At 42.0% G+C, this 25,940-nt stretch overlaps 1 protein-coding gene across 1 annotated transcript; it reads left to right on the forward strand.

Annotated features, from left to right (window-relative positions):
• The first annotated feature begins 4,859 nt into the window (after positions 1 to 4,859).
• Positions 4,860 to 19,635, forward strand: CUNH2orf80 (chromosome unknown C2orf80 homolog). Its single transcript, XM_035008339.1, has 7 exons — positions 4,860 to 4,900; positions 6,881 to 6,962; positions 9,500 to 9,582; positions 11,116 to 11,203; positions 11,611 to 11,682; positions 19,100 to 19,187; positions 19,496 to 19,635. Exons 1-7 carry the CDS (start codon positions 4,860 to 4,862, stop codon positions 19,633 to 19,635), a joined length of 594 nt encoding a protein of 197 aa, XP_034864230.1.
• Positions 19,636 to 25,940: the final 6,305 nt, after the last annotated feature.

Consider the following 25,940-nt stretch of genomic DNA (forward strand, 5'->3'; position numbering starts at 1 on the left):
CACATTGTCAAGTCAGTATATTATATGCAGATATCCCGAATATTATAAGAATCTTAGGAAGTTTAAAGAATACATTGAAAAGTCTGGTGAAGGGGTTGCCTGGGTGGCTCAGTCGGTTGAGCGTCTGACTCTCGATCTCAGCTCGGGTCTTGGATCTCAGGGTTGTGGGTTCAGACCCCACGTTGGGCTCCATGTTGAGCATGGAGCCTACTTAAACAAACAAACAAAAATCTCTGGCAAAGACACATTGCCTGGGGAGTCAGACCTGATAAAGTGGATTTTTTTCTCTGGCATATTACTCCCCTTTTCGTCCCTTGGTTTCCTTATGTATAAAACATGGATATTATTTTCACATCTGCCTCTGGGATATGCTGTGAGAACAGAGAATTTCTCACTGTGGTATGGAAGTGCTTTGGGGGGTTGTGTTGTTTTGTTTCAATTTAATGTCTTGACAATCAGTATAAGAAGAGGTGGGTTTTTTTCCCAAAGCTAAAGCAGCTGAGGCAAAGGGCTCCTCACTTTCTTGGGTTCTTCAAAGGCTGGAAGAGTTCTGTATGGGGGAAGCAGGAAGAAGCAGCATAGTTGCAGCCTAGGCATCACCCTCCATGCCCTGGTGGCTGCTCCAGCTTTGGGGCAGGGCAGGTACACTGTTAGATTTACCTCCAACAGTGTTGGTTCTTGGCAACCAGCAGCCCCTGTTGGTCCATTGAGCACCTGGACCCTCTCTGGGTCTCCAAGGACTGAAGCTGGGGAGGAGAGCACTGGAGTTGATAAGTCTTGGCTGAGTCGGACCAGCTGCAGCAGCTTCTGCTGGGGTGGGAGGGAGATGGGGAAGGAAGGCAAGGGTGAACAGGCCTAGCCAAGGTCAAGGCTGAAGTTCTCCAGGGTTGTCCCTTGGGCAAGGAGCATCTCGGGGGAGCAGGAAATTGTGGCAAACATTAGAGAGCAGGCATCACTAACAGGGAGCCAGTAAGCTGAAAAACAACTTTTCATTTATTCTAATATTTTATTCATAATTTAAAACAATTGTAAACAACCACACTCGAAGAAAGACTGAATTATCTTTCTAATCTCTCAATGGAAAATAATATTACAAGATCTTGGTCATGTTAAGAAGTCATCAAAAAGTATGTAAGAAAAGAGAATTTTAGGCTAGTTCAGTTAATAATAAAGATAATGCTGTGATTTTTTCCCTATTTTTTAATGTGTGGCATTTGTCAGCTGTGTGATTAATGGTTCTAAAAAACATTCAATTCTGTATTCACAATTCTGCATTTTTTTTTAATTTCATAAAATTCAAATGGTATAAACTTTAGGCTCACAAAGCCTGGAAACGTCTGGGTATACTATCAATTCAATGTGGAGTGAACAACTAGTCTATGAAAATCCAAATCTGGAGTTCTTACTGTCACTCCTGGAACACCTGAGACTTGGGCAGGGGAGAGGAGTGGAAGCGATACGGACGCCCAGGCGCACAAGGACCAGAACAAACTCTGCTCTGTCCGGGGGCATGGAGTTGATGCACGTAAAGGCCACGGTGCATTTCGATCCTCTTCTAAGAGCCGTGGGAAACCGAGAGCAAGCTTTAAGCAGGGGAGGAAGTACTTAGGACGAGGAGGCAAGTGTGTGAACAGGGAGACCACTTAGCAGGGGGTAAATGGTGATACCTTGCATCAGGGTGATGGTTCTTCAGGACTCCCACCACTTTGTGTAGAATCATCCTGAGTGCTTCTGGGCATCCGAAGTGTGCAAGGAATGACAGGTTCTTTGGCTTCCCCAGCAATCCCTGCTCAGTCAGTTGACTCCTGAGTCTGCAGACAAGTGCTATAACCCCCCCCCCGGTGTGTGTGGTGGGCGGGGGAGGACTTCTCACATCATCTCGGCTTTCCGATTAATCATTTAGGTGGGAAACCGAAGCCTACTCAGGTAAAAAGATATGTGAACTCCAGGTCAGGATCACAGTCCTGCCCTAAATATATGACATTCTTTCCCCTGCAGGACGGCAAGGGTGAGGGGGGCTGGGTAAAAACAAATTATTTTCATTCAGTCACTGTTTCCTAGCAACCAAAAAAAAAAAAAAAAAGCATGTGCTTTCCTGATGTCTGTGAGCACCAGCCCAAGCCCATGATGTTCAGGGCTCCAGCACGCCTCCAGAAGCAGGGAGAGAACAAAAGCTCCGGAATCAGTCTCTGGTTGGTGAGAGATTCTGAAAGGGGGATTTGTTAAGAGCTGGGCACCTAATAGAACACCATCGGAGAGTCCTGTATCATAGATGTAGGGGAGAAGACAGGGGATCTGCATGGAGTGTACAGATATTCAGGGCAGGATGTTCTTACAGAGCAAGGCTGTGACTTCTGGGGGGTTGGTTTCTATGAAAGAGCTAATGCCTAAGACAGCTGACCTCTTCCCATTAGCTCTTTTGAGTGTATTTCCAGCCAGAGTCTTGTTTTTTGTTAAAGCTCTATACTATAGATGGAAAAGAAGAGTGACTGGCTGAATTCAAATTTAAACTAAATAGTCTTTGCAAATGGCCTCCTTTCAACCAGGCAGAGCTCCTCTATACCTGTAAGTCACTGAACTCCACGACTAGAAGGGACCTCTCCAATCATTCGATGATTGTTTTACAGAAGAGGAAACACACAACCACAGAGACACAAATTCACTTATCCAAGGTGACACAGCTAGCAGATATGTTTACTGGGTCTTTGGACCTCCTGGGGGTGGGACATGCTCATATTTTTAAGATTTCCACGTTTGTATATTATACCACATTGAATGATGGTTCGGGGCGGGGGGGTCTAAGAGGAAACTGTCACAGCGGCCAAGAGACGCATATTTTATCCTTTGTAAGTCTGAAAATCAAAGGGTTGCCTCCAAATTACAAACAAGAATGGGTTAAAGCAAATGCTAAGTCTTTTGCTTTTTAAAAAGGCATCAAAGCTAAGGGAGCCCACCCACCCTCTTGTCAAGGAATTGAGATAAGACAAATGTTCTACCAACAAATGCTTTTCTAACTTAGTGAAGTAGAAGAATCACAATGCTAGCCTTTATGAAGTTTCGAGTGCTAGGTTGTTGTTGACGACGTTAGCCAGGCTCATCATTTTTTATCCAACACCCAGAACTGGGGTGCAGAAGAGCCAAGAGGCTTGGCCACAGCCACACCAGTCAGTCGGTGGCGCAGTGGACACCACATCCCAGCATCTGGCCTCCCCAGTCCAGTGCTTTTCCTTCTAGGCTACGAGGTCCTCTCTCTGGCTTGTAGTATTCTCTCCAGGTGGGCTCTCCCATAGAGAGCTATATTACTATCTGTGTGGTTCATTCATTTCCTATGGAATGCTCTTACTTTGCCTCCTCCTTTCACCTTCATCTTTTCCACATCCCATCCAAGACTGAAGCAGACGTAGTGGCAACAAGAATGGTCCAATATAATGAAATCGGTCTGGTGAAGAAGTCATTTAAATTAATGACATCCTGTTTTCTCTCTGCTTATTGTTGATGAGCTGAATCAAATAAAGCTTAATGTTTATAGGCTGCAATTTTTTTTAAAAGTTTCTAAAGCTTTATTTATTCCAACCGTATTTATAGTAGTGATTTAAAAACACATGCACAATTTCAAAAGTACAGTAGGTAATATAATGAACATCTGTGGATTTATCTTCCCAGAGTCAATAAATGTTAACATTTTTTTTTATTTGTGTATTAGGGTTCCCCAGAGAAACAGAAAATATATGTATATATGTGTACACATGCACAGAGAGATTTAGTTTAAGGAATTGGCTCACGTGATTGCAGCGGCTTGGCCGGTCCCAAATCGGAAGAAATAGGTTGACAGGCTGGAGACTCAGGGTAGGGTTCTCCTGGCAGAATTCCTTCTTGCTTGGGAGAAGTCGATCTTTCTTCAAGCCTTCAACTGATTGGATGAAGCCCAGTCACATAATGGAGGGTAATCTGCTCTACTCAAAGTTCACTGATTTAAATGTTAATCTCATCCAAAAAAACACCTTCACAGAAACACCTGTCATAATTTTTGACCAAATCTTTGGGCACAGTGGCCTAGCCAAGTTGACACATAAAATTAACCATCACAATTTGCTTTTGATCTTGTTTAAGAAATAAAACATTACAGACATAGTCGATAACCTACTTATACCTCTCAGTGGGCACCCTATTTAAAAGTGATAATTTTTTTTTTTTTTTATAAACTCCTTTTTGTGATTTCAAACCCCTTTTAATCCCATTACCTAAATTCCAACTTCTGGTTCAATGTGAGGGTAAGAACTGAAGACATGGCCTCATATTTGCCATGGTGACATCTTCTTTCCAGGACCTTCTGGCCATAGGAAGTTGTACATGGGTTCTATAGAAAATTCCACTATGAGCCATTGTACCAAGGTGGATTCACTGGGAATCACTATGTTGAATACACACAGAACTTACATATTCAGATCACAGCATGTTTGGATGCTTCTATCCAAATAGTTTCATCTACTCTTACATGATCCATGACTGTTTTACTTGCTAGTTTATTGCAAGGATAAGTAAATGATGGATGTTGGGAAACTTGGAAAAAATAAGGGGTGTCAGACAAACTCAAGGTACAGTGCACTACCCTCCCACCCCCCAGCCAGTTTAATTATCATCCGGAACCTGCTGGATAAGAGGTCTGAGCTCTACACACTCCCGGATCCCTTCCAAAGCCTAGGACTCCATGACTGGTATTTGGAGTGATAGCATCCCTAACTCAAATTCTCTCTGATTTGCTGCTGTAGCTTATAGGCTCAGAGAGGCTGGGTCTTCCCCAAGGATACCAGGTACAGTGTAACCTACAGATACCTGCTCAGCTCGATAAGCCTTTAATCATGGAAAGAAAGCTCCTAAAGAAGGAAATGAAAAAGCTCCTGTAAGTATGATTGAGAATAAATTTTTGTTTATTACACTCGGCCTTCGGTGGGTTTCAGGTCATAGATGGTCTGGATATTGGCAGGAGGTGGGGGTGGGTAAAAATCTGAGGAAGAATCTATTCCTGCACTACAGGAGAAAGCCAGATGATCTAGTCTCTGCCTCCTGCCTGAGAAGTCTCACATGTGGTGCAAAGCAGGATGCTGACTCTCTTGGGAGGATGTTTCTGCCAGGATCGTGCATATGTGCCTATCAGAGGCATCCCCATTCTAGAGCCTAACAGCTGAGCCCCCAGCCCAGACTGCCTGTACTGGCCAGGATGTGCCTTTAAAAGGGCCCTGTTGGTAAAAGATATAGGAAAGATTTCTGCAAAATGTACCCAAGGGCCCAGCATTTCAATTGCAGCTTTTGCCGCTGGTATTGTTAGTCTTACCGACTAAATAATTCATCTCCTTTCTCTTGACATCTGAACTTTTTTAAAAAAAAATAAAAACCAAACAAAATGTCAAGTTTTCCCCTGGAAAAAAAAAATTTTCTCCTGTGGTAGCTTTTCTGTGACTTGGTACTTTTTTAAGAGGTTGGTGAAAATCACAGAGCACATAAAAAGGGGGGAAAAGGCTATTCTATTTCTTATATGTTATAGGCACAACAATAATATCCTTTTGATCAAAGACCTTCTCACAGTCCCCATCAAATGTCTTTTCTCTGCCTACTATGGTAATTATTTTTAAACAAGTCCTTAAGAAATCCTGGAATAAAAAACATATGACTTTACACATATTTACATGTATGTGTTTGGAGGCCAATATAATATAATTAAAAAAATTGTTATCAGAAATGTCAATTCCTCCATGTAGAATTGGAATTTCAAAACTGATATAAGTATAATTTTATAACCAAAGAATACAGTTAGGCTACTTTAAATAGAGTATCTTGGAATTAGAAAGCAAAACTTGAGAATTTTTATCAATTTTAGCTTAATGACTCAGAAGAGCTTTTGGGAACCAGACACAAACTTACTCCCCCCGGCCCCCTCCGCCCTGGCAGTGGCTTGCCCAAAGTGCACGGTAAAGACCTTGAAAACAGAACCAGCCTTAGGTCCAAGTGTGGATCTGTGCAGATGGACCCTGGGGACCCAGAATCCTTTTTCCTTCATCGGGTCCCTCTTCCTCTTCCTGTCTGTCCTCCTGCCAGGGCCGCTAGGAAAGTATTGTACAAGACACACTGAAGTAGAATTCCTGGTTTGTTTTTATGCATAACTCCTCCTTGGGGTATTTGCATTCTAATGGGGGAAAAAAGGCCTTCGGGCAAGAGAACACATCCGTACAGAACATCATATAGTTGGAATTTTTCAACTTTGGACATTCTGAGTTTAACATGGGCAGCAAGGGACTCTTTGTTTTATTTATTTATTTATTTTTAAGATTTTATTTATTTATTTGACAGATAGAGAGACAGTGAGAGAGGGAACACAAGCAGGGGGAGTGGGAGAGGGAGAGGCAGGCTTCCCTGCGAGCAGGGAGCCAGATGGGGGAGCAGTGAGCCGGATGCGGGGCTGGATCCCAGGACCCTGGGATCATGACCTGAGCCGAAGGCAGACGATCAATGACTGAGCCACTCAGGCGCCCCACCGAGGGAATCTTTGTTTTAAACAGTGGGTCTCAATCCTTTTGGTTTTGGGAAATCGTTTCTGCATGTGGGAATGTGTCACGCCCCCATCCCCCTGCGTTCCTATCAATTCTGTTCCTATGTGAATATTTATTTTCAGATAAATGTGATTGAAGTTCTTAGTGGTTAGACGTTTTAAAACCTATACATTGCAGGATTGCTATTTAAATCAAAATGAGTATCAGTTGAGCTACCAGAGGCACCAGTGACTTTGTATTTTGGTGGAGGAGGGAGGGACTGGGAAGAACGCTCTTCTGCAGACAGAGCTCCCCTCTCATTCCCAATGGTTCAATGCTGCTCTCTTGCTTTTAAGGGGAGATTATATTGGCATCAGACTTCGGGAAAATGAATTTGACCCAAAAGGAAGAAGGCAACTCACCTTTCTAGATGATATGGTAAAGAAAGGCATGCCAATGCAAGTCACATTTGTGTTATTTGTGTTCAGGGGTCGGAACAAGGATCTAATGTAGATCATGAACAAGGCTAATCTCGATCCTCCCAGAATGTCCTCTTCCTCATCTTCTCATCCTAGGGCCCTCCACATGGCCTTTTCGACTCATTACACTGAAAGCAAAAAGAATGAGAAAAAATAAGTCATGAGACTTTTGCTATTTGCTCTTTCTCTCCCAGAAAAGATTAAAAAGCAAATGAGTGAAAGGTTAAATGTTAGATACATGATGTTAAAAAATTTTTTTGACAAAATGACTTATGTATTTCTCTAATATAATAACGTTTTCTTTTGTTTTTTACCATTTGCATTCATAGAGAAAACCACAGAATGAATGAACAATCCTAAAATCTTTCCTCATTATTCATGTTGAAACTCAGATTCACGTTATGTAATGGAAGTTCACTTCACAGAAATTAAGGAAGAAATTATATAAAGATCTAATTCAAAACAAATGAGTAAACCCTCAGCGTTTTTTATGCTTACCTGTTTACTCCTCTTGCACTTAGAAGGAAGAAAGTCTCTCTCCCCGCCCCTCCCCCTGCCTGACCTCCCTGGAGCCGTATAAGCAGTTCAGCCTTGGGGTTCTAAAGTGCTTCCCTGTGCATGTTAAATGGAGAAATTAAATCAATTAAATAAATGCTTCTCAAGCTTTAATGAGGTCTTAGTGCAAGGCCCTTTTGATTCGGGAGGTTTGGGTGGGGCTGGGAATTTGCATTTGTGATGAGCAAATAGGAGATGCCAAGGTGGCTGGTCCACGCACCAACCTTTGGATTAGGTTTCAACCACTGATCATGGTTCTTTTTTGTTGTTGTTCACTTTCTAGTTTGGTTTAGTTGCTGAAAGAAATAAGTACAGTTGACCCTTGAATAACACGAATTTCAACTGTGTGGGTCCACTTATACACGGAATTTTTTTTATACAGTACAGTACTGCAAATGTATTTTATCCTAGGATTTTCTTTTTTTCTTTTTAAATGGTTGGTGTTTTATTTCTTTAAGATTTTATTTATTTATTTGACAGAGAGAGAGAGACAGTGCGAGAGGGAACACAAGCAGGGGGACTGGGAAAGGGAGAAGCAGGCTTCCCGCGGAGCAGGGATCCCGATGTGGGGCTCGATCCCAGGACTCTGGGATCGTGACCTGAGCCGAAGGCAGACGCTTAATGACTGAGCCACCCAGGCGCCCCATCTTATGATTTTCTTAATAACATTTTCTTTCCTCTAGCTTACTTTATTATAAAAATGCAATATATAATATATATAACATATAAAATATGTGTTAATCGACAGTTTATGTTATTGGCAAGGCTTCCAGTGAACAGCAGGCTATTAGTAGTTAAGTTTGGGGGGAGTCAAAAGTTATAAAAGGATTTTAGACTGCAGGAATTGGTGCTTCTAACCCCTGGGCGTTCAAGGGTCAACTGCACATTGTTTAGACAGTGTTAGAACCTTAGAACCCATCTAAAACCCCCAAAACAAAACCAACCTTCCCTTTTCTGGAGGTGGGGAGAGAGTGGAGAGAAAAGGAAGATTTTGACAGGGACAAGGTGAATATGCTTAGAAATTACCAGAAAGATGGTCAATAGCATAGGAATGAACATTCGAATCGGTCCTCAGCTTTTTACTGTGTACAGGACTCTTAGCAAGCCACTCAGTTGGAATCTACCTCCAGTCCTTTGCTCACCCTGGCCCCTCCACCCAGGATGTCCTTCTTCACCTATAGAATTCTCCTCGTCCTGTTCTTCACGCCCCAGTTCCGCTGGGACCTCCCCTCAGAAGCCTCCTAATCTCCCCCTGACTCTCCTGTGCTCCTGGGAGTGCATTTCTGATGTTCGCTCACAGAATTGAAAATCATTCTCTGTGGCCCTCTTCCCCCACCTTCACCCTTTTCTATTTTAAAATTTGAGGAAACTGAGGCCCTGAGAACATCAGTTGCTTACCCAAGGATATACCGTGAGTTGTGGCAATATCTAGATTTAAATCTAGATTCCCTGATTCCTAGTTTCTTTTTTTTTTTTAAGATTTTATTTATTTATTTATTTGAGAGAGAGAGAGAGAGCATGACTGGGGGGAGGGGACAGAGTGAGAGGGAGAAGCAGACTCCCCACTGAGCAGGGAGCCTGACGTGGGACTCGATCCCAGGACCCCGAGATCATGACCTGAGCTGAAAGCAGACACTGAACCGACTGAGCCACCCAGGTGCCCCCCTATCCCTAGTTTCTTTCCAAGAATCCATCCTTTCTTTTCCTGTCACCGTGAATCAAAAATTAAAAAACAGCCCTAGTGAGAGGAAAACGTAATGACTGAAGATCTCTAAATAATCTGTCTGAGCATCAGGTTACTGGACATAGAAGATGGTCCTCACATTGTGGACATGACAAAATAATAGCCTAGGCTTAACAATGCCATTGTCATTGGGTCCAGGGGGTGCTCCAGGCAATGTCCAAGCCCCTCCCTTTGCTGTCTGTGCTTCCTGCTTCCAGGCACACTATGACTTGGCCATCAATGTTGCTTTGCAATGGCTGGATCACTCAGAAGACTTAACTTGGCTGGAGTGGGAAAAAGTGTGAGTTGAAATAGTATTTTTTCCTTCTTCTTTTTTAAATGTATGACTATGAGTAGCGATAGAGAAAGCTTCTGTCTGGCATCTTCCACCATGAGGCACTCTGATTTGAAAACGCTGCAGGGTGAGTATCCCTCGCCAGCTAGATACCTGAAGAAACCCCGCAGTTGTCAACATAGACAAGTTTACATACTTTGCAACTCTGCTGATTGATTTCTGTCAGATGATCTTTCTCACACATAATGTTGTGTCTTAGAAATATAACTGTGCTTTATTGTGCATGTGTCGTGATTTTTTAAAATGGTCAATTCTGTGGGTAAAGGCTGCGGTTGTTTCCAAAGGACTATCAAACACAATTTCTGAAGCATTTAACTAGATAGATCCCTGAGCTGAGCTATTTGAACTACAGCTGTTCGAATCCTTTCCAGGATTATCAGCATGTTCATGTGTGCCAGGCAGACTCACTCAGTTGGTAAGAATAAGGAACTAATGAGACCAGGATTTAATAGCTTCTTCCAGAGGCCAGCTATTTTTTCTGTTCCATTGCCTTAGAACACATACCTTGTCCTGGATAGCTATATCAATTAGGGTTTAGTTGTAATAAGCAGAAAGTCCAGCTTGAACAGACTTAAACACACCGCCAAATGGGAGGGGAGTAGGAATTTATTAACTTTATTTGAAAAGTCCAGGGGTAGGTTTACATTAGGCATGGCTTGATTCAAAACTCAAATCATGTCATCAGGATTTACTTCTAGACTATTTCCTCTGGGTGGACATTCTTCTTTTTTTTGAGAGAGAGAGAGAGAGAGAGGGCATGTGTGAGCAGGGTGAGGGGCAGAGGGAGAGAGAGAGAGAGAGAGACTCCCAAGCAGGCTCCACACTCAGCACAGAGCCAGCCCAACATGGGCCTTGATCTCAGGACCCCGAGAAATCAAGAGTCAGGTGCTTAACTGGTTGAGCCGCCCAGCGGTGGACATTATTCTTAATTTTAGCCCATTTTATCACAATATTCAGTCCATAGGAGAATAGATTAAGAAAGAAGTCACAGAATTGTGTCTCAATTGTGTCTCAGCCCCTGACTTGTCCAGAGGTTGAGGGTGAGAGGAATGGAATACTCTGACCAGCTTAGTCCACAGTGTATTTTCCACCCGTGGAATCTAGGGGTGTTTGTGGCTTCCCTAGAAGCAGATAGGCTTACAGTGGGTAAGGCAGTTCTCCCCAGCAAGAAGGGAGAGTTCTGCCACAAGAAGGGGAAGAGGATACAGGTTGGCAAAACCATAATTGTCCACCATAGTGGCCAGTGTTTGAGAGCTGTGAAAACATAGACAGAAGGCAAATTCACCACCATTGTTAGAAGATTCAGAATTCAAAGTATGTACTTTACTGATGGCAGACTGATCACCTCAGTTTTGTAAATAAGTGCATAACACATGGCCATTGGAGATTAATTATGGATTATTATTATTATAAGCTTACCAGGTGTCAAAAAGAACAAAAATAAACCTTCCACTGTTATTTTTTCATATTCCCCCTTAGGAAAATGCCATTTCATGACAGACCTGTTTATCCAAACCGGAAAGAAAGAGAAGCAATGATTTTATCATCTTATGCTGGAATCCTAATGGTAAGGAAAAGAACACTATTTGAATATATGGAGATTTTATATTTATTATGTGCATTTTTATATTAATGCATATTTATTTTATTTTTCAACCGATCTTTCTGAATGCTTAGGATTTACTAATATTAAATGTTTCAGTTTTAAAGATATAGTAAAAAGTCTTTGACTTCTATATGGTATTGTGAAAACATTTATTTAAAAAGCAAACAGCCAGAATGAAAGACATATATAATTAGATACTGTAGACTCTGATCTATCCATTTATTCAGAAGTTATTTATTTAGTGCCCATGCTATCCAGGCATGATACTAGACATAGCGGAGCTGTAATTGCTTTGTTTTGTAATGTAAGAAAAACCATGATATGATGATGCATTTGTTGGTGCTATTGTTTTGGGTTTTTTTTAACAGAACAGTATCCCAATTGAGGAAGTCTTTAAAATGTATGGAGCTGATTCTTCTACCAGTTCTGGGGCTACTAAGGTAGGGGTGATCCGACACTATCAATAAAAGGGATTTTTAGAGAAAATTTATTTTATAAATTTATAATGTATTTTTAACATTTTCAACCGCATGAAACAACAGTTTTTTTATCAAAATGTACAAAACCGGATGTAGCCATATCTTACCCGGATAACAACTCTTTGTAAAATGATTTCCTTACGTGAGGGCTCTGGCAGTAATAACAATAAGTATTTTGCGTCAGACTGAGTAGAGGCAACAAATACGGCACCAGGCTGACGGTCTAGATTCTGCCTCTGTCTCAGGCGAACAGAATTTCTCACCTACACATTTTGTAATGTAGGTTTGGCAAGTCCGGGGGTTCCTATTATTGCATGATGTACTAGAACATTTAGCACTAGGAGAAGATCTGCAAGGTTCAATCTCATGATAAATTTTGTAGTTCGTTACTACCACTCTTCTCCTTCACATGAGAGTCCTTTGAATCACAGCAGTAGAAGAAGCAACTATCAGAAGTCCAGTGACCTGAGCTCTGACACCACTTCCACGGAGCCCTAGGTCCCTGTCCTTCTTTGAGTTTCCATATACCGATCTAAAAATATTTTTTTGAATATTCTGAATGATCTTTATAGCCAGTTCAATTTTTGCTCTTTATGGACGTAGGCACATTTAGTAAACATTAAATACAAGCTGGCATTTAGAGGTGAACTACCGATTGGTTTACCTTTAGATACCTCTAGAAAAGGGAAGAGACAGGGCGGGTAGTGCAGAAGGGGTGTGCAGGGAGGGAAGAGAGAGAATCCATACCCTCATACCCAGCTTTCTGCTCACACTGTCACTTCCGATGCCCCACCCGGACTTGGCAGGAAGGCCAGGGCAGGGGCAGGGCTATGACCACAGAAATGCCTGCCCCCCCTTGTTCTTTTACCCATGGACAATACAGCGAACAGTGGGGTCATATAAAATCAAGAGCTCACCAGGTCCAGCTTAAGAGTCAAGCATTTACTAAGAAGTGTTATAACTTGGAATCTGACTGTCCCATCACCTTAATCCCTATGTAAGCTGGCTCTCGTCCTAAGACTCAAGGTCCCTTGATCACAGAGGACATCAGCACCTTTCCTCTGATCACCCTAGTTTCAACCTCATTCATTCAATATAATTTATGTACAAGGGGTATAATGGTGAACAAGTCAGACAAGATAGCTTTTCTCGTGGGTCTCCCTTCCAGACTGCCCTCTTTTCCCCTTTCCCCAACCCACCCCCCAATATATACACATAAACAGCAACACCTTCTGGTTCAGCCACTGTGTTTTTCCACATCTTCTGGTGCCTGGGGATGGCTAGGGCAGGCATCAGGCCCTGACTGGTTGGCCTCAACTCACATGGTCAAAGGGCAAATACGGAAAATCACATCCTGGAGGGGATGGCCCTATGAACCCTTCCAGTCTTGGTTGGGTTATCAATCAAGAAGATTTGCAAACATGGTTGCCCAAGTAGCTCAGGCCATGTAACCAAGTAGCCAGGTTCATTTTAAAGGGCCAGACTAGGAAGCCATGCTGTTTAGAGGTGGGCTGGCCAATTTCTATCTATCCATCCCATCTTTCACTTATTCAGTAAAGAGACTTTATTCAGCACATTCTCTGTTTGGTTATGCACAGTCTCTGTCCTCACATCGCTGACCAAAATCAAAAAGCCCAGATGTGCACATGGACTATACAATGACCAGCTCGAAAGGGAAATAGATAATATCCTCATGGAGGGAGCTTTCCTTCAAACACCTGCATTTGTATATTGTTACAGGATATGACTGTCAGCTCCTTTATTGATTCGTAACTGGAAGGCAGCTTGGGTAAGGGTTCAGCATGAGGATTCTGAAGCCAGGCTGCCTGGGTTTGAACCAACTTTGAGCAGAGGAATCCTGGGCAAGTCTTCTAAATTCATCATCCTTGATTTTATCATAAAAACAGGGACTAGAAAATGGGATTATTGTGGGAAATGAGGTGAATCAGTACCAGTAAAGCCCTTAGTGCTTGGCACATGGTAACCTCAAGACAATAACTATAGTTAAGGTTCTGGTACTTGGGATTTGAATACCTGATTTTCCTCTATATTCCTGTAAATCAAGGTTTTTCAACATTTCAGTCCAGATAATTCTTTGTTGTGTGTGTAGGGGTGGAGCCGGGGGGCTGTCTTATGCATTGTGAGATGTTTATCAGCATCGCTGGCCTCCACCTTTTAGATGCCAATAGCTTCCCCCCGGTGTGACAACCAAAAACGTCTCTCAACTTTGCCAAATGTCCCTTAAGAAGCAAAATCACAGCTGGTTGAGAACTACTGCTCTAAATAATTAAATAGCTCATCAAGCATCCTTATATATTATTAACATAATATAAGCTTTGCCTATTTTAGACACTGAATTATCACAAAGGGTACAATACCATTTGAGCTACAAATACAGAGTCTAAGGATCACCTACCCTTGCGGACCTCACAAGATCCTCCAGCTTCAAGAATGCCAGCCCAGGCCTTTCTATTGCGGCTATATGTCAGTTCAATTCAGGGACCTCCTCCACATCTTAAACAAGAAATTAGTAGAACCTCTCTATGGAAATGTAGCATTTCAAAGATTAAATTGTAAGAGCTATTTTAAAACAGTCTTTCGAGGTTTAACATAATTTCAAAAAAATTGTTCGAAAGAAGTTATTGACAAAGATTCTTCTCTAATGGCTGCATATATCTGAATAAACTTTGATTCCTTTAGATAACATGTCTCCTAAGCAACAGCTAAAATCCTCTCTAAGCAAGAGCTTAAAGCCCTGTAGAATACTAATTAGATTATGGAAAAGTTCCGGCCACTAGAATTGGAGGCATGATATAATACGGATTGTGCATAGGCTTGAGGGCTTTCTTCAGGAGTATTTGCTGCCACCTGGTGACAGAAAGGCATCACGGGTCCACTGTCGTTCACCAATTCTATAATCCTCAGGTTCTACTCCTGAGAGGGAGCTGCTATTTGACGACAGGGAGCCATTTTTCTGCTGAAGACCTTGGACCTATAGAGAAAAAAGTCAACTAAGGGTTTCACACAAATGACGGTATTTACGATTAGCTTCAGATAAATATAAAATCGCCTACTCAATTTCAAGCTGAAGAAAAAGGAGCATAAATCTGCCCTCAACACAGCAAGCGAGCAATAGAAATTTTCTTCAGTTCCATTTGTCAGAGAAAGAGGGAAAAAGGAAAGGGAAGCAGAGAGAGTAAAAATTAGTGTAACCGAGAGAGGAGGAAGACAAGGAGAGGTGGCTGGAGACCATCAGAACCTCTACTCCTTCTCTCTTTCTGCAGCCACACCCCAGAGTCTGAGGGGCCATCATTTAACTCCATCCTGAGTCCAAAACAGGTTCTGCAGAGGCAGACAGATCGGTGTTCCGTCCCAGCTCTGCCACTTCCTAGCTGTGTGGCCTTGGATAAGTTACCTAATTTCTCTGATTCCCAATTTCCCTATGTGTAAATATGCATGATTACACTTCCAAACTATACTAGGTCCTTCTGAGCATTCACACATATCAGGTGCATGATGCTGGCGTGGGGTGGGGAGCCTTCAACATTAAGTGTTTTTATTTCCAAACCCACCCCCGCTCCTGTTTCCCATCCACAGGAGTCCATCGACTTTGCAGCAGGCACATCTTCCCACCTCACACCCTTCTGCAGCCCCAGCCTCTAGGCGCTTACTACAATAATCTGCCAAGTGTTTTCTCTTCTTGGAGGATGCTGATCCAGCCTGAAGTGTACAGAAGTGAAAAAGCATTTTCATGATAAGGAGAGGGACCTATTAAGTTTAAACAAAAGCTCAATATTGGCAGATCTTCATGAAGGGAGATGGAAAACCATGCTTTCGATATCCATTATGTCCAAATGAATACTTATGGTATATGTTTAAAGTATAAAACCCAAGCAAACAACAAATCCACCAAGGGGATGAAATGGAACAGTATCAACCGTTTGGGAGCTCTCCGTGCATCCTCTCCAGCCCCTACCCTTCTTGTTGCTCCACATTTCTACTATCTGGAATCATGGGTTTATAATTTTCTTGTCTTTCTTTCGAGTTTTACCACATATGCATGTCTCACCCATATATTGTTTAGTTTTGCATGTTCTTTGAACTTGATAGAAGTCATATAAAAAGCAGTCTTTATAAGTGAAGCAAACATTTTATTCCATGGCTTTCTTTTGTCATTCAACACTATGGTGCACAAATTCATCCCTATGGTTACACATAGTTTATTTTCACTGCACATAGCATTCCGCTGTAGGAGTATGCCACAATTTCTTTATATATTCTTCCGTTTTAGACATTTGGATAATTTCTGTTATATGTTTCTTTATGTCCAGTAAAAGAGTTTCTGTGTGGCCTATGCCTAGGCATGAAACTGCCACATCATTACATCATAGATGCCATGCACATCCCATCAGATACATGTGCATCTCCAACTCTGCATAAAGCCAAATTGTTTTCCAAAATGGTCATACCAATGTACACTTCCACCTGCAATGAGCTTATCTGGCTGCTACCAACACTTGCTATTTTCAGGCTTCTTAAGTTTGTCAGTCTGTTAGGTGGCCGTGATCTTCACATTCCTCTGATTACCAATGAACAACTATTTTTATGTTCTTCTTCTGTGGAGTGCCTGCTAAAAATCTTCTATTTTTTTTTTTTTGGTTGGGTCATTTTTCTTTCTTCTTCTTGTTTTTTTAAATTCACACAGAGCCTCAATTTTTAGAAAAGCTGCTATAGGATATAATCAGTCAAGTCCTAGATTTTCCAGTACTCTTCCTATTTGAAATTTGCCTTCTCTCTTTACTAATATTAAAATGTTTAGAAAATATGATGTTGCACCATCCCAAACACACTTGAAAAACTTATTGGACAGTACAAGCTGTCTTTCTGGACCACGTGCCCTGCTTTTGCTTTGGAAAATATGGTATTCATGAGCATATGTTCAATTGCTTTGACATCTAGAATCAGAAATTCTCTACCTTCTGGCTCAGTGATACCAAATGACATTTTAATAAGTTACTGCTCAGGCTGAAAGGCAGATGAAGATTACTGGCTATACTCTTCATCCTTGGGGCGCCTGGGTGGATTCATCAGTTAGGCATCTGCCTTTAGCTCAGGTCATGATCCCGGGGTCCTGGCTCCCTGCTCAGCAGAGAGTCTGCTTCTCGCTCTCCCTCTGCCCCTCTCCCCACTCATGCACGCTCTCTCTCTCTCAAAAAAAAAAAGGAATCTATACTCTTCATCTCTTGATGATGTATCCAGGTCGTTTCTTGTGCAAGTTTCTATATGACATCCCCCATCTTCTTCTCTCTCTCTTCCCACCTCCAGTTAGAAGAAATTTTTGTTGAATGGCTTTGGATATAATTGAGCACTTAATAAGAATATGAATGAAGAAATGACAATTGTAATAATACTTCTATATTGACACAATGATGATATTAGTAAATAGCTCTAAGGTAAAAAAAGAATGTATGATCAATTCTCGGTTTAGGATTTTATTTTCATCCTACTTTTGAGAGTAATTTCTCATATAAGCCACACAGGAAGCCATAGGAACTTCTTGCATGAGCCATCAGATTATCAGGACTCATAGAATATTTGAACTGGAAGTGACCTTTAAAATCATCAGGTTCTATCTTCCCCAGTGGATAAGGAACTAGAGCATCTATAAATATAAAGCTTGAATCTCCCTCAGTGAGAAAGCAGGAAATGATTGATCTTTTAGAGGGGTATTAATTACTTCAGGCCTCCTGGCTCGGATTAGTTATTAGTTATTTGATTAGTTATTTCCAAGCAGGATCTTGTAAAGGAAATGGTGGCCAAGTTGTTGCCATGGGTTATTCTACACAATAAAGAGAGATGACGATGATTATAACAAATATAATAATTATTATTATCAAAAAATAATTATTATTATTATCATTAATTTTAAAGCCAATATATTGTGCTATGTGCCAGGCACTATTCTAAGTACTTTACATATGCTAACTTTAATTCCTGCCACAACCCTATAAGTTCATTACCAGTATTATTATTATCACATGAAGAAACAGGCACAGAGGAGTTAGGTGACATGCCCAAGGTCACACATCTTGTAGATAGTTGGTGCAGCCTGCACTCACATACAGCCTGTTTGACCCTAAAGTGTATGCTGTTAACTACTATTGCTTGGCTAGAATGCTAGTCATTCAACTAGTCAATGACACCTGGGGGCCTCCTATGTACTAGGCATTCTCTAAGGCACTGTAGAGAAAAGGTTAAATTCGCTAACTGGGCTCCCTGTTTCCACACTCCAAGCCGTTCTCCACATGGCAGCCAGAGCAATCTTTTTAAAAACTGAAGTCAGACCTCATCACACTGGAGCTTAAAAATATTGCAATGGCTTCCACTGAGTCCTGGAATAACGTACAGCTCCGTACCGTGGCCCACAAGGATCCAGATTATCTGGCGCCTGCCTGCCTCCTTCCCAGCCCCATCTAGAATTTCCCCTTTCTCCCTATGCTCTAGCCACCCTGGCTTCCTTTCTGTGTCTGGAAACACAGGTTATTCCAAGAAGACCTTCTCGTTCCCCCTGCCTGGAACACTCCTCTCCAGCTTGTCCCCTAACCGGCGGCCGCTCATTCTAGAAAGCTCAGCTGAAGAAGCACTGCTTCTTTCTAGAGGCTTTCTCTGGCCATCTGCAGCGGTGGCTGTCCAGTCACTTGCTAGTACATCATCTTGGTTTGTTTATTAAATTCATCACGGTGGATGATTTACTGTTTGCGTTTCCTTGCTTGGCTCCAGAAGGGCAGGAGCCTTGTCTGTCTTAGTGACCACAGCTCCTGACACAGGGCCTGGCCCATGGTAGGTGCTCACTGAGAACTTGTTGAAGGAAGGAAGGAATGAAGAGACAGTCCTAACCTTGAAGAAGCTTCCAGTGCAGCAGGCAGTGGGTTATAACTAACTACAACACTGGGCTTGCTCTATGTGAGTGCATGCTTTGAGTTTCCAGACCAGTGAGTCAGTAATTCTGCCTTAGGGTAAGGTGGGGGCGCGGGGTGCCAGTGCAGGAGAGTGGGGGTGGGAAGACACGGGGCAGATGTCTCAGAAAAGGTGATACGTGAGCTACATCTCAAAGGAAAAGTAGGAGCCTCTAGGCAGAAAAGGAGCAAATGGTTATCCCAGGTAAAAGGCAACAATATGCAGAGCATCAGTGTGTGAAAATGCATCCTGGGCAAAGAGGACCAAGAGTGGGCGCAAAAGACAAAGTACGAACGTGCATGCCGTGTGAAACGTGAGGCTCCCCAGCAGGTGCTTGGTGCTGTCTAAGAACTGTGGGCTGGTTCAACAGACCAAGCGCTACACCTAGCAGGTGTTAAAAAGAGGACTGTTTTCCTTCCAGGTTCCCCGAGCTCCACCTCTCCGCCTCTCCCTGCATCCCTTTGCCATGTTAACAGCACCCAAAGCAGCAGAATACGCCCGCAAACAGAGTAAGCCTCTTTCCTTCCACCTGCTTAGGGGAAATTTAAGTAAACCTAAAAGTTAAACTCACAAAGTAAGGCCAAAGTTGTTACGGTAATAAGATTCCTCTGTCCAGTTGAATAAAGAGGAAACAAACCAGAAGGATTCATGACTTAATTTCCCTTCATTATGGGAATCAGGGAAGTCTTACTTCTCAGACCCTTTAGTGACAGGAGCAAGGCATTCTAGAAGGGAAGGATCTAAACCTGTGGGTGGACTCATTTAAAAAAAAAAAAAAAGGTTTTCATACAGTTACAGTGACCACATGTGTCTCTAGGTGTCAAGTTAAGAAGGGGACCAACAAATAAAAATGTCACGAGCAGCTCTGCAAGGGAAGCAAATGCCACAGCGTGGAAATCATCAAAAAATGTATCTTTGGACACCCAGCCAAAGAACAAAGTAGGTCGAAAAATATAAATTGGACCAAATGGATCCCAAGGGTTTGGGGAGTACTCTACTGATATTGTGGTTAAAAGTCCAGGCTTTGGAGTTAGATACTGTGGGTCTGAATCTAAATGAAGCCACTACGGGGTGCCTGGGTGGCTCAGTCGGTTAAGCATCTGCCTTCGGCTCAGGTCATGATGTCAGGGTCGTGGGATCCAGTCCTGCATCGGGCTCCCTGCTCTGCAGGGAACCTGATTCTCCCTCTTGTCCCTGCTCCTGGCCTCTCTCTGTCACTATCACTGTCTCTGTCTCTCAAATAAATAGATAGATAAAATTTAAATGAAGCCACTACGTACCAGCTGTGTGACTTCAGGCAGGCTACGTAACCTCTCTGTGCCTCAGTTTCCACTTCTACAAAGTGAGAAAAATAAGGGTTCCTCCTCTCCAGGTTGTCGGGTTAAATAACTGGGATTCTGCATGTTAAGAGATTAGATGTGTGTTTGGTGCAGAGTAAACCCTAAATAAATACGGACCATGATATTTGGGAAATACTATTCACAAGTTAATCAGCTGTTATTCTTTGATTCAACTAAGTGTGTTGAGGAGAGTTATATGAATGTCTGTGTCCTAAAGGTTTCTCTTCTCGGTCCCTTTCTCACTAATGAAATTTTATCTTTGCCTGCTTTGCATCTCTGCTGCTCCCGCCCTGTCCATCTGATTCCTGGGACATTTATGCTGCAGAATTCAGAGAATGGTCTGAGATGCACAGGGCTAGAAACAAAGGAGAAAGGCGGGAGAGTTCTCGGCCCTTCCAGCCCTCGGCTCTCTACTGTAACGCGCAAAGTGAAAAGGAAATTTAAAAAGACATCAGGAGACCAAGTTAGTGAACATAATAAAAGCTGAGAGGGGAGAGAATCAGATAAGCGGTACAGCTGGTGGCTGGGATATTTTAGGACTTTGTTGAATGAGAGACTGTGGACCAGCTGCAGGGTTGTAAGGTAGGAAAGGGAAATTGGGAATTTCGAAACTTGGTACACTGGGTTATGAACTGCATTTGCTTTAAGAAACACAAGTGAAAATTAAACACAAGTGAAAATTAAAATTTCTTATTATCTAGTTTGGTTGCTGTACTGTGCATCTTTTAATGTGAATCTCTGAATAGACTGGACCACATCAGGCCCAGGATTCATTCAGGTTTTAGAGGCAAACAATCGACTGGTGAGAAATATAACCTCATCATAGCAAATGCTTTAGGAACAACCTGAATTCTTTGGTCACATTAGGGTTTTAATAAGTGTTATTCTAGTAACATAACAACACCACTATTGGGAAATCTTTACTATGTTGAGTTTTCTTTTAAAGATATTTGCTATAGGGTGCCCGGTGGCTCAGTTGGTTAAGTGACTGCCTTCGGCTCAGGTCATGATCCTGGAGTCCCGGGATTGAGTCCCGCATCAGGCTCCCTGCTCATCAGGGAGTCTGCTTCTCCCTCTGACCCTCCGCCCTCTCATGCTCTCTGTCTCTCATTCTCTCTCTCGCAAATAAATAAAATCTTTAAAAAAAATTTTTTTTAAAAAGATATTTGCTATTTTATTAGTGAGATTTGAAGACTTAACTTTTCTAGAAACGTATCTGTTACTGAAGAACTGTTTGAAGTAAGATGAGGTGTTTTTTTTTTTTTAACATGAGTTTGGATATAGCAAGTTTTAGATAATAAAACAGAACAATAGGAGAAAAAAGTAACTCCAGAAATAACACACAGGCAGACACGCACACGCATGCGCACGCACGCGCACACACACTGATATCTAGACTTTAAACTTAATCATGAAAAAAATACATCTCTGATACAGAGGTTCTTAGACCCCCTGAGGCCCATCTATGCATCCTATGTACTGAAAATCCAGCTCTCAAGATGACTCATTGGTATGTTTGTTTTGAAAATATAATTTCATTTCCTGTATATTTCCTTCCCTAACCATTGAACATTGCTGGCTTCTTGATGGAAGCAGATCTTTTATTTCCTTATTATTTCCCACATGTATATAAAGTGCTTTGCAAGCCATGGCTATTCAGTAATTATTGTTGATAAGTGAATTGGCAATAACTACATGGTCCTGAATGTTCTCAAAACACTGTGCTCTGTCTAAACTGATTGAGAAGTTCCTTTCTAGGGACCAGCCATTTCTATAGGTTGATTAATGCCTGTAAGCCTAGGATGTCCAAACAATAAGTGCCCATTTTGCAGTAGGGATAGGTCTTGAGATAAATCCTTTCCATAAAGTCCTCTTCTTGAAAATCAAACAGCAGAAAACACATCTATGATTTTTGTTCATTCTTTACCATTTGTGTACTTTAGCATCTTTTCCAACTTCTGAGTAATGTACTTTTTAAATTAGCTTAAAACATTATCATAGTAATACATGTTTATGGTAAAAATTTCAAACAATACAGAAAATATAAACTGAAAACAAAAGAATTCCCCCTTCCCCACAGCTCTGTCGTATTCCTCAGAAATAACCACTGTTAATATTTCTTGTGCTATTCAAATATTTGCTGTACATGTACATATAAATATACATACATGTGTCCTACTGATTTGTTAGAAATTAATGAAAAATCTTTTTGTTAAATGTATGGAAAAGGCATGCCTGGGTGGCTCAGTTGGTTAAGTGTCCAACTCTTGGTTTCAGCTCAGGTCATGGTCTTATGGGTCATGAGATCGAGCCCCACGTCGGGCTCCATGCTCAGTGGGGAGCCTGCTTGAAGATTCTCTTTCTCTGTCCCTCCCCCTATTTGCACACTCACACTTGCTCTTTCTCTAAAATAAATAAATCTTCTATTTTATTTTTATCTTTTTAAAGATTTTATTTATTTATTTATTTATTTATTTATTTATTTATTTATTAGAGAGAGAGAGAGAACAAGGAGGAGTGGAAGGAGGGGCAGAGGCAGAGGGAGAGGGAGAACCCAACTCCTCACTGAGCAGGGAGTCCCATGTGGGGCTCGACTCAGGACCCTGGGATCATGACCTGAGCTGAAGGCAGATGCTTAACCGACTGAACCACCCAGGAGCCCCTAAATAAATCTTTTTTAAAAAGTTTGGAAAATAGGGCACCTGGGTGACTCAGTCAGTTAAGCATCTGCCTTCGGCTCAGGTCATGATCCCAGGGTCCTGGGATCGAGTTCTGCGTCGGGCTCCCTGCTCAGTGGGAAGCCTGCTTCTCCCTCTCCCACTCCCCCTGCTTGTGTCCCCTCTCGCTGTGTCTCTCTCTGTCGAATAAATAAATAAAATCTTTAAAAAAAAAAGTTTGGAAAATATACTTTCACAGTTTATTGCTTGAAAAAGTTTTTCATTTTATATATTTCAGCTTCTGAGTCTTTTCCTTACCCATATGTTTTATGGATATTGTATCATGTCTTTTAGCTGGTAAACAACTTTTTTCAACCTCAAGATAAAACAATGCCTCTTTCAGAATTTTCTATTTACTTCCAGCCACAGAATTGCTTCATAAAGTAAGGGAAAGGAAGAAATTTTTTTTTTAAATAATCCAGGTATTTGGTGAAATAGTTTTAAGGATTTCTTTTATACTGTAATGATACTAGCAATCCATTTATTAGTCAAAATGAATATGAGCAACACCATATCCTAGGAAAGTGTAGATACTGAGCACATTACCAGGAAATGGATTCTGATTGGGCAGGACCATACCAAGGAGCTAGAAAACAGGTACCCTGGTGATAAAGAGTGTGGACTCTGGAGTCACACAGCCCAGAGTTGACTCTTGGTTCTCCCATTTAATAACTGGCATGAATTGTTAAGTGACTCTCTCTGCTTCCGTTTCTCAACTATAAAGAAAAGATTCTAACAGTACCTATCTCATAAGGTTGTTACAAGGACTAAATGAGCTCACATATATGGAACGGCTTAGAAAAGTGCCAGGACCATGGCTAGCAAAAACTCAGGTGCCCCCGTGACTACTCCTGCCCCTGACAAAGTCACAGTGTCGTGCGCCGGAGCAAGACAGAGGGGCAGGGCAATTTGAGGGATTCTGGTTTCCAGTTCCACCGGCAAGGAATTTAGAGACTGCCACTCATCCTAGTAAGTAAAAAGCTGAACAGGCTGAGAAAACAACTCCTCTTGGATCTGTAAGACAGGGGAGGTCAAAGGGCAAACCAAGTTTGGAGAGACAGACAGGCGGATATAGGGAGTTAGGGTTTACCGGAGCGGAGGCTCACAAGTGGAAGCTGCCAGGAATACATGCTGGAGTAGGAAATTCTTAACCACAATTTGCAAATCACAGGAACCTTAGTGTAGACAACTTGGAGGGTTAAAAACTCCAGGGGGACCCAGTCATAGCAGGGTACCCACAGTTTTGTGAGATTTACCTGCAGGAGCTCTGCCAGATTCTCACAGTAAATACTGGAGAAAATTCCGTTCATGTTTCCAGCAGTGGGGGGGGTGGGGGGGCAGGGGAGGGGTAGGAGTGGAGGTGGGAGGTGGGAGAGGAATCATTTTTATTTATTTTTTTAAAGATTTTATTTATTTATTTGACAGAGAGAGAGAGAGAGTACAAGCAGGGTAGCATCAGGGAAAGGGAGAAGCAGGTTCCCCCTGAGCAGAGAGCCCGATGACCTGGGGCTCCATCCCAGGACCCCGGGATCATGACCTGAGCTGAAAGCAGACGCTTAACCCACTGAGCCACACAGGCGCCCCGAGGAATCATCTTTAAATACAACAGAGCACTCTGTTCTTAACTAAGCCTACCCTGAGTGGCAACTAGTTAACTGTAGCCTACCTGTTGACATTTTATCAGAGCCCAACTGACCTAGAAGAAGGGAAATACCCACTCCAGTCAGCTCTGGTCATCTGGTCCCAGCTAGAGGAGAGGAAAAACTGAGAAACACTTGCAAAGTTCAAAGTCCAGAGGCGCAGGTTCACCAAAGACTGAGATCTAATCATAGGACTACAGAACCCTTCCCATCCCCCCTCGCCACCCCACACCACATCACTAAAAACCTATTTAGAGAGTTCGTTTTACCCAGGACATCATGTCTAGCTATCAAGAAAGAATTACAAGGTATACTAAAATGCATAAAACATAAAAATGTAAAGAAACAGAGCAAGCATTACAAACAGACATGGCAGGGATGTTAGCACTATCAGTCCAGGAATTTGAAACAAATCTGATTTAATACGCTAAGAGCTCTAATGGATAAAGTAGACAGCATGCAAGAACAGATGGGCAATATAAGCAGAGGGAAGGAAATCCAAACTGTTAACCACAGAATCCAGGTGGTGGGCACATGTATCTTCATTGTACAAATATTTCACCTTTTCTGTATGAAAATTTTCACATAATAAAATTATGAAGGAGAAAAGAAAAAAGAAATTGTCAGAGTGGATCAAAACACAAGACCTGATTATACGTCGTCTATAAGACACCCATTTCAAATATAAAGACACATATAGATTAAAGGTAAATGGATAGACAAAATAAATCACATCAGCCCTAATCAAAAACAAGAAAAAGCTATATTAATTTCTGACAGTGCTGACTTCAAAGCAAGGAAAATTATCAGGGATAAAGAAAGACATTTGATAAAAGGGTCAATTCTCCGAGAAGACATACAAACCTTGACCCGTGTGCACCGGACAACAGAGCATAAAACTACATGAGGTAAAAATGGATAGGGCTGCAAGGAGAAATCGCTGGCTCCGCTATCATAGCTGGAGACTTCAGCACCCCTCCATCAGAAATGGAGGGAGGGTGATTCAAGTTTAAATTCAAAGCAATATATAACATTTTAAAATAATATGGCATAAGCACAATACACAACTTCTCAGGGGCAAAAAGAAATGATTTGCTTTGGATATAATTTGTCAAAACAAGTATAACTTTTATTATTTGTGTTTCAATTTGGAAATAATTTTTTTTAAGGTTTTATTTATTTATTTGACAGAGAGAGACATAGTGAGAGAGGGAGCACAAGCAGGGGGAGTGGGAGAGGGAGGAGCAGGCTTCCCATGGAGCAGGGAGCCCGATGTGGGGCTGGATCCCAGGACCCTGGGATCATGACCTGAGCTGAAGGCAGACACCTAACGACTGAGCCACCCAGGTGCCCCTCAATTTGGAAATAATTTTGAGTTTAGAGGAAAGTTGCAAGAATAGCACAAAGAGCCTTCATACACTGTTTACTCAGAATCACCAATTGTTAGCATTTTGTTCCATTGGCATCACCTTTTTTTTGCCTCTGTCTCTCTGTCTCTCTTTCTCTCTGTATATAGATAAAAAAAATTTTTTCTGAGCCATCCAAGTTACACCTGCCCTATCACT

Source organism: Mirounga leonina, unplaced genomic scaffold, assembly GCF_011800145.1.
Source record: "Mirounga leonina isolate KUSES-001 unplaced genomic scaffold, KU_Mleo_1.0 Mir_151, whole genome shotgun sequence".
Taxonomy (NCBI): domain Eukaryota; kingdom Metazoa; phylum Chordata; class Mammalia; order Carnivora; family Phocidae; genus Mirounga; species Mirounga leonina.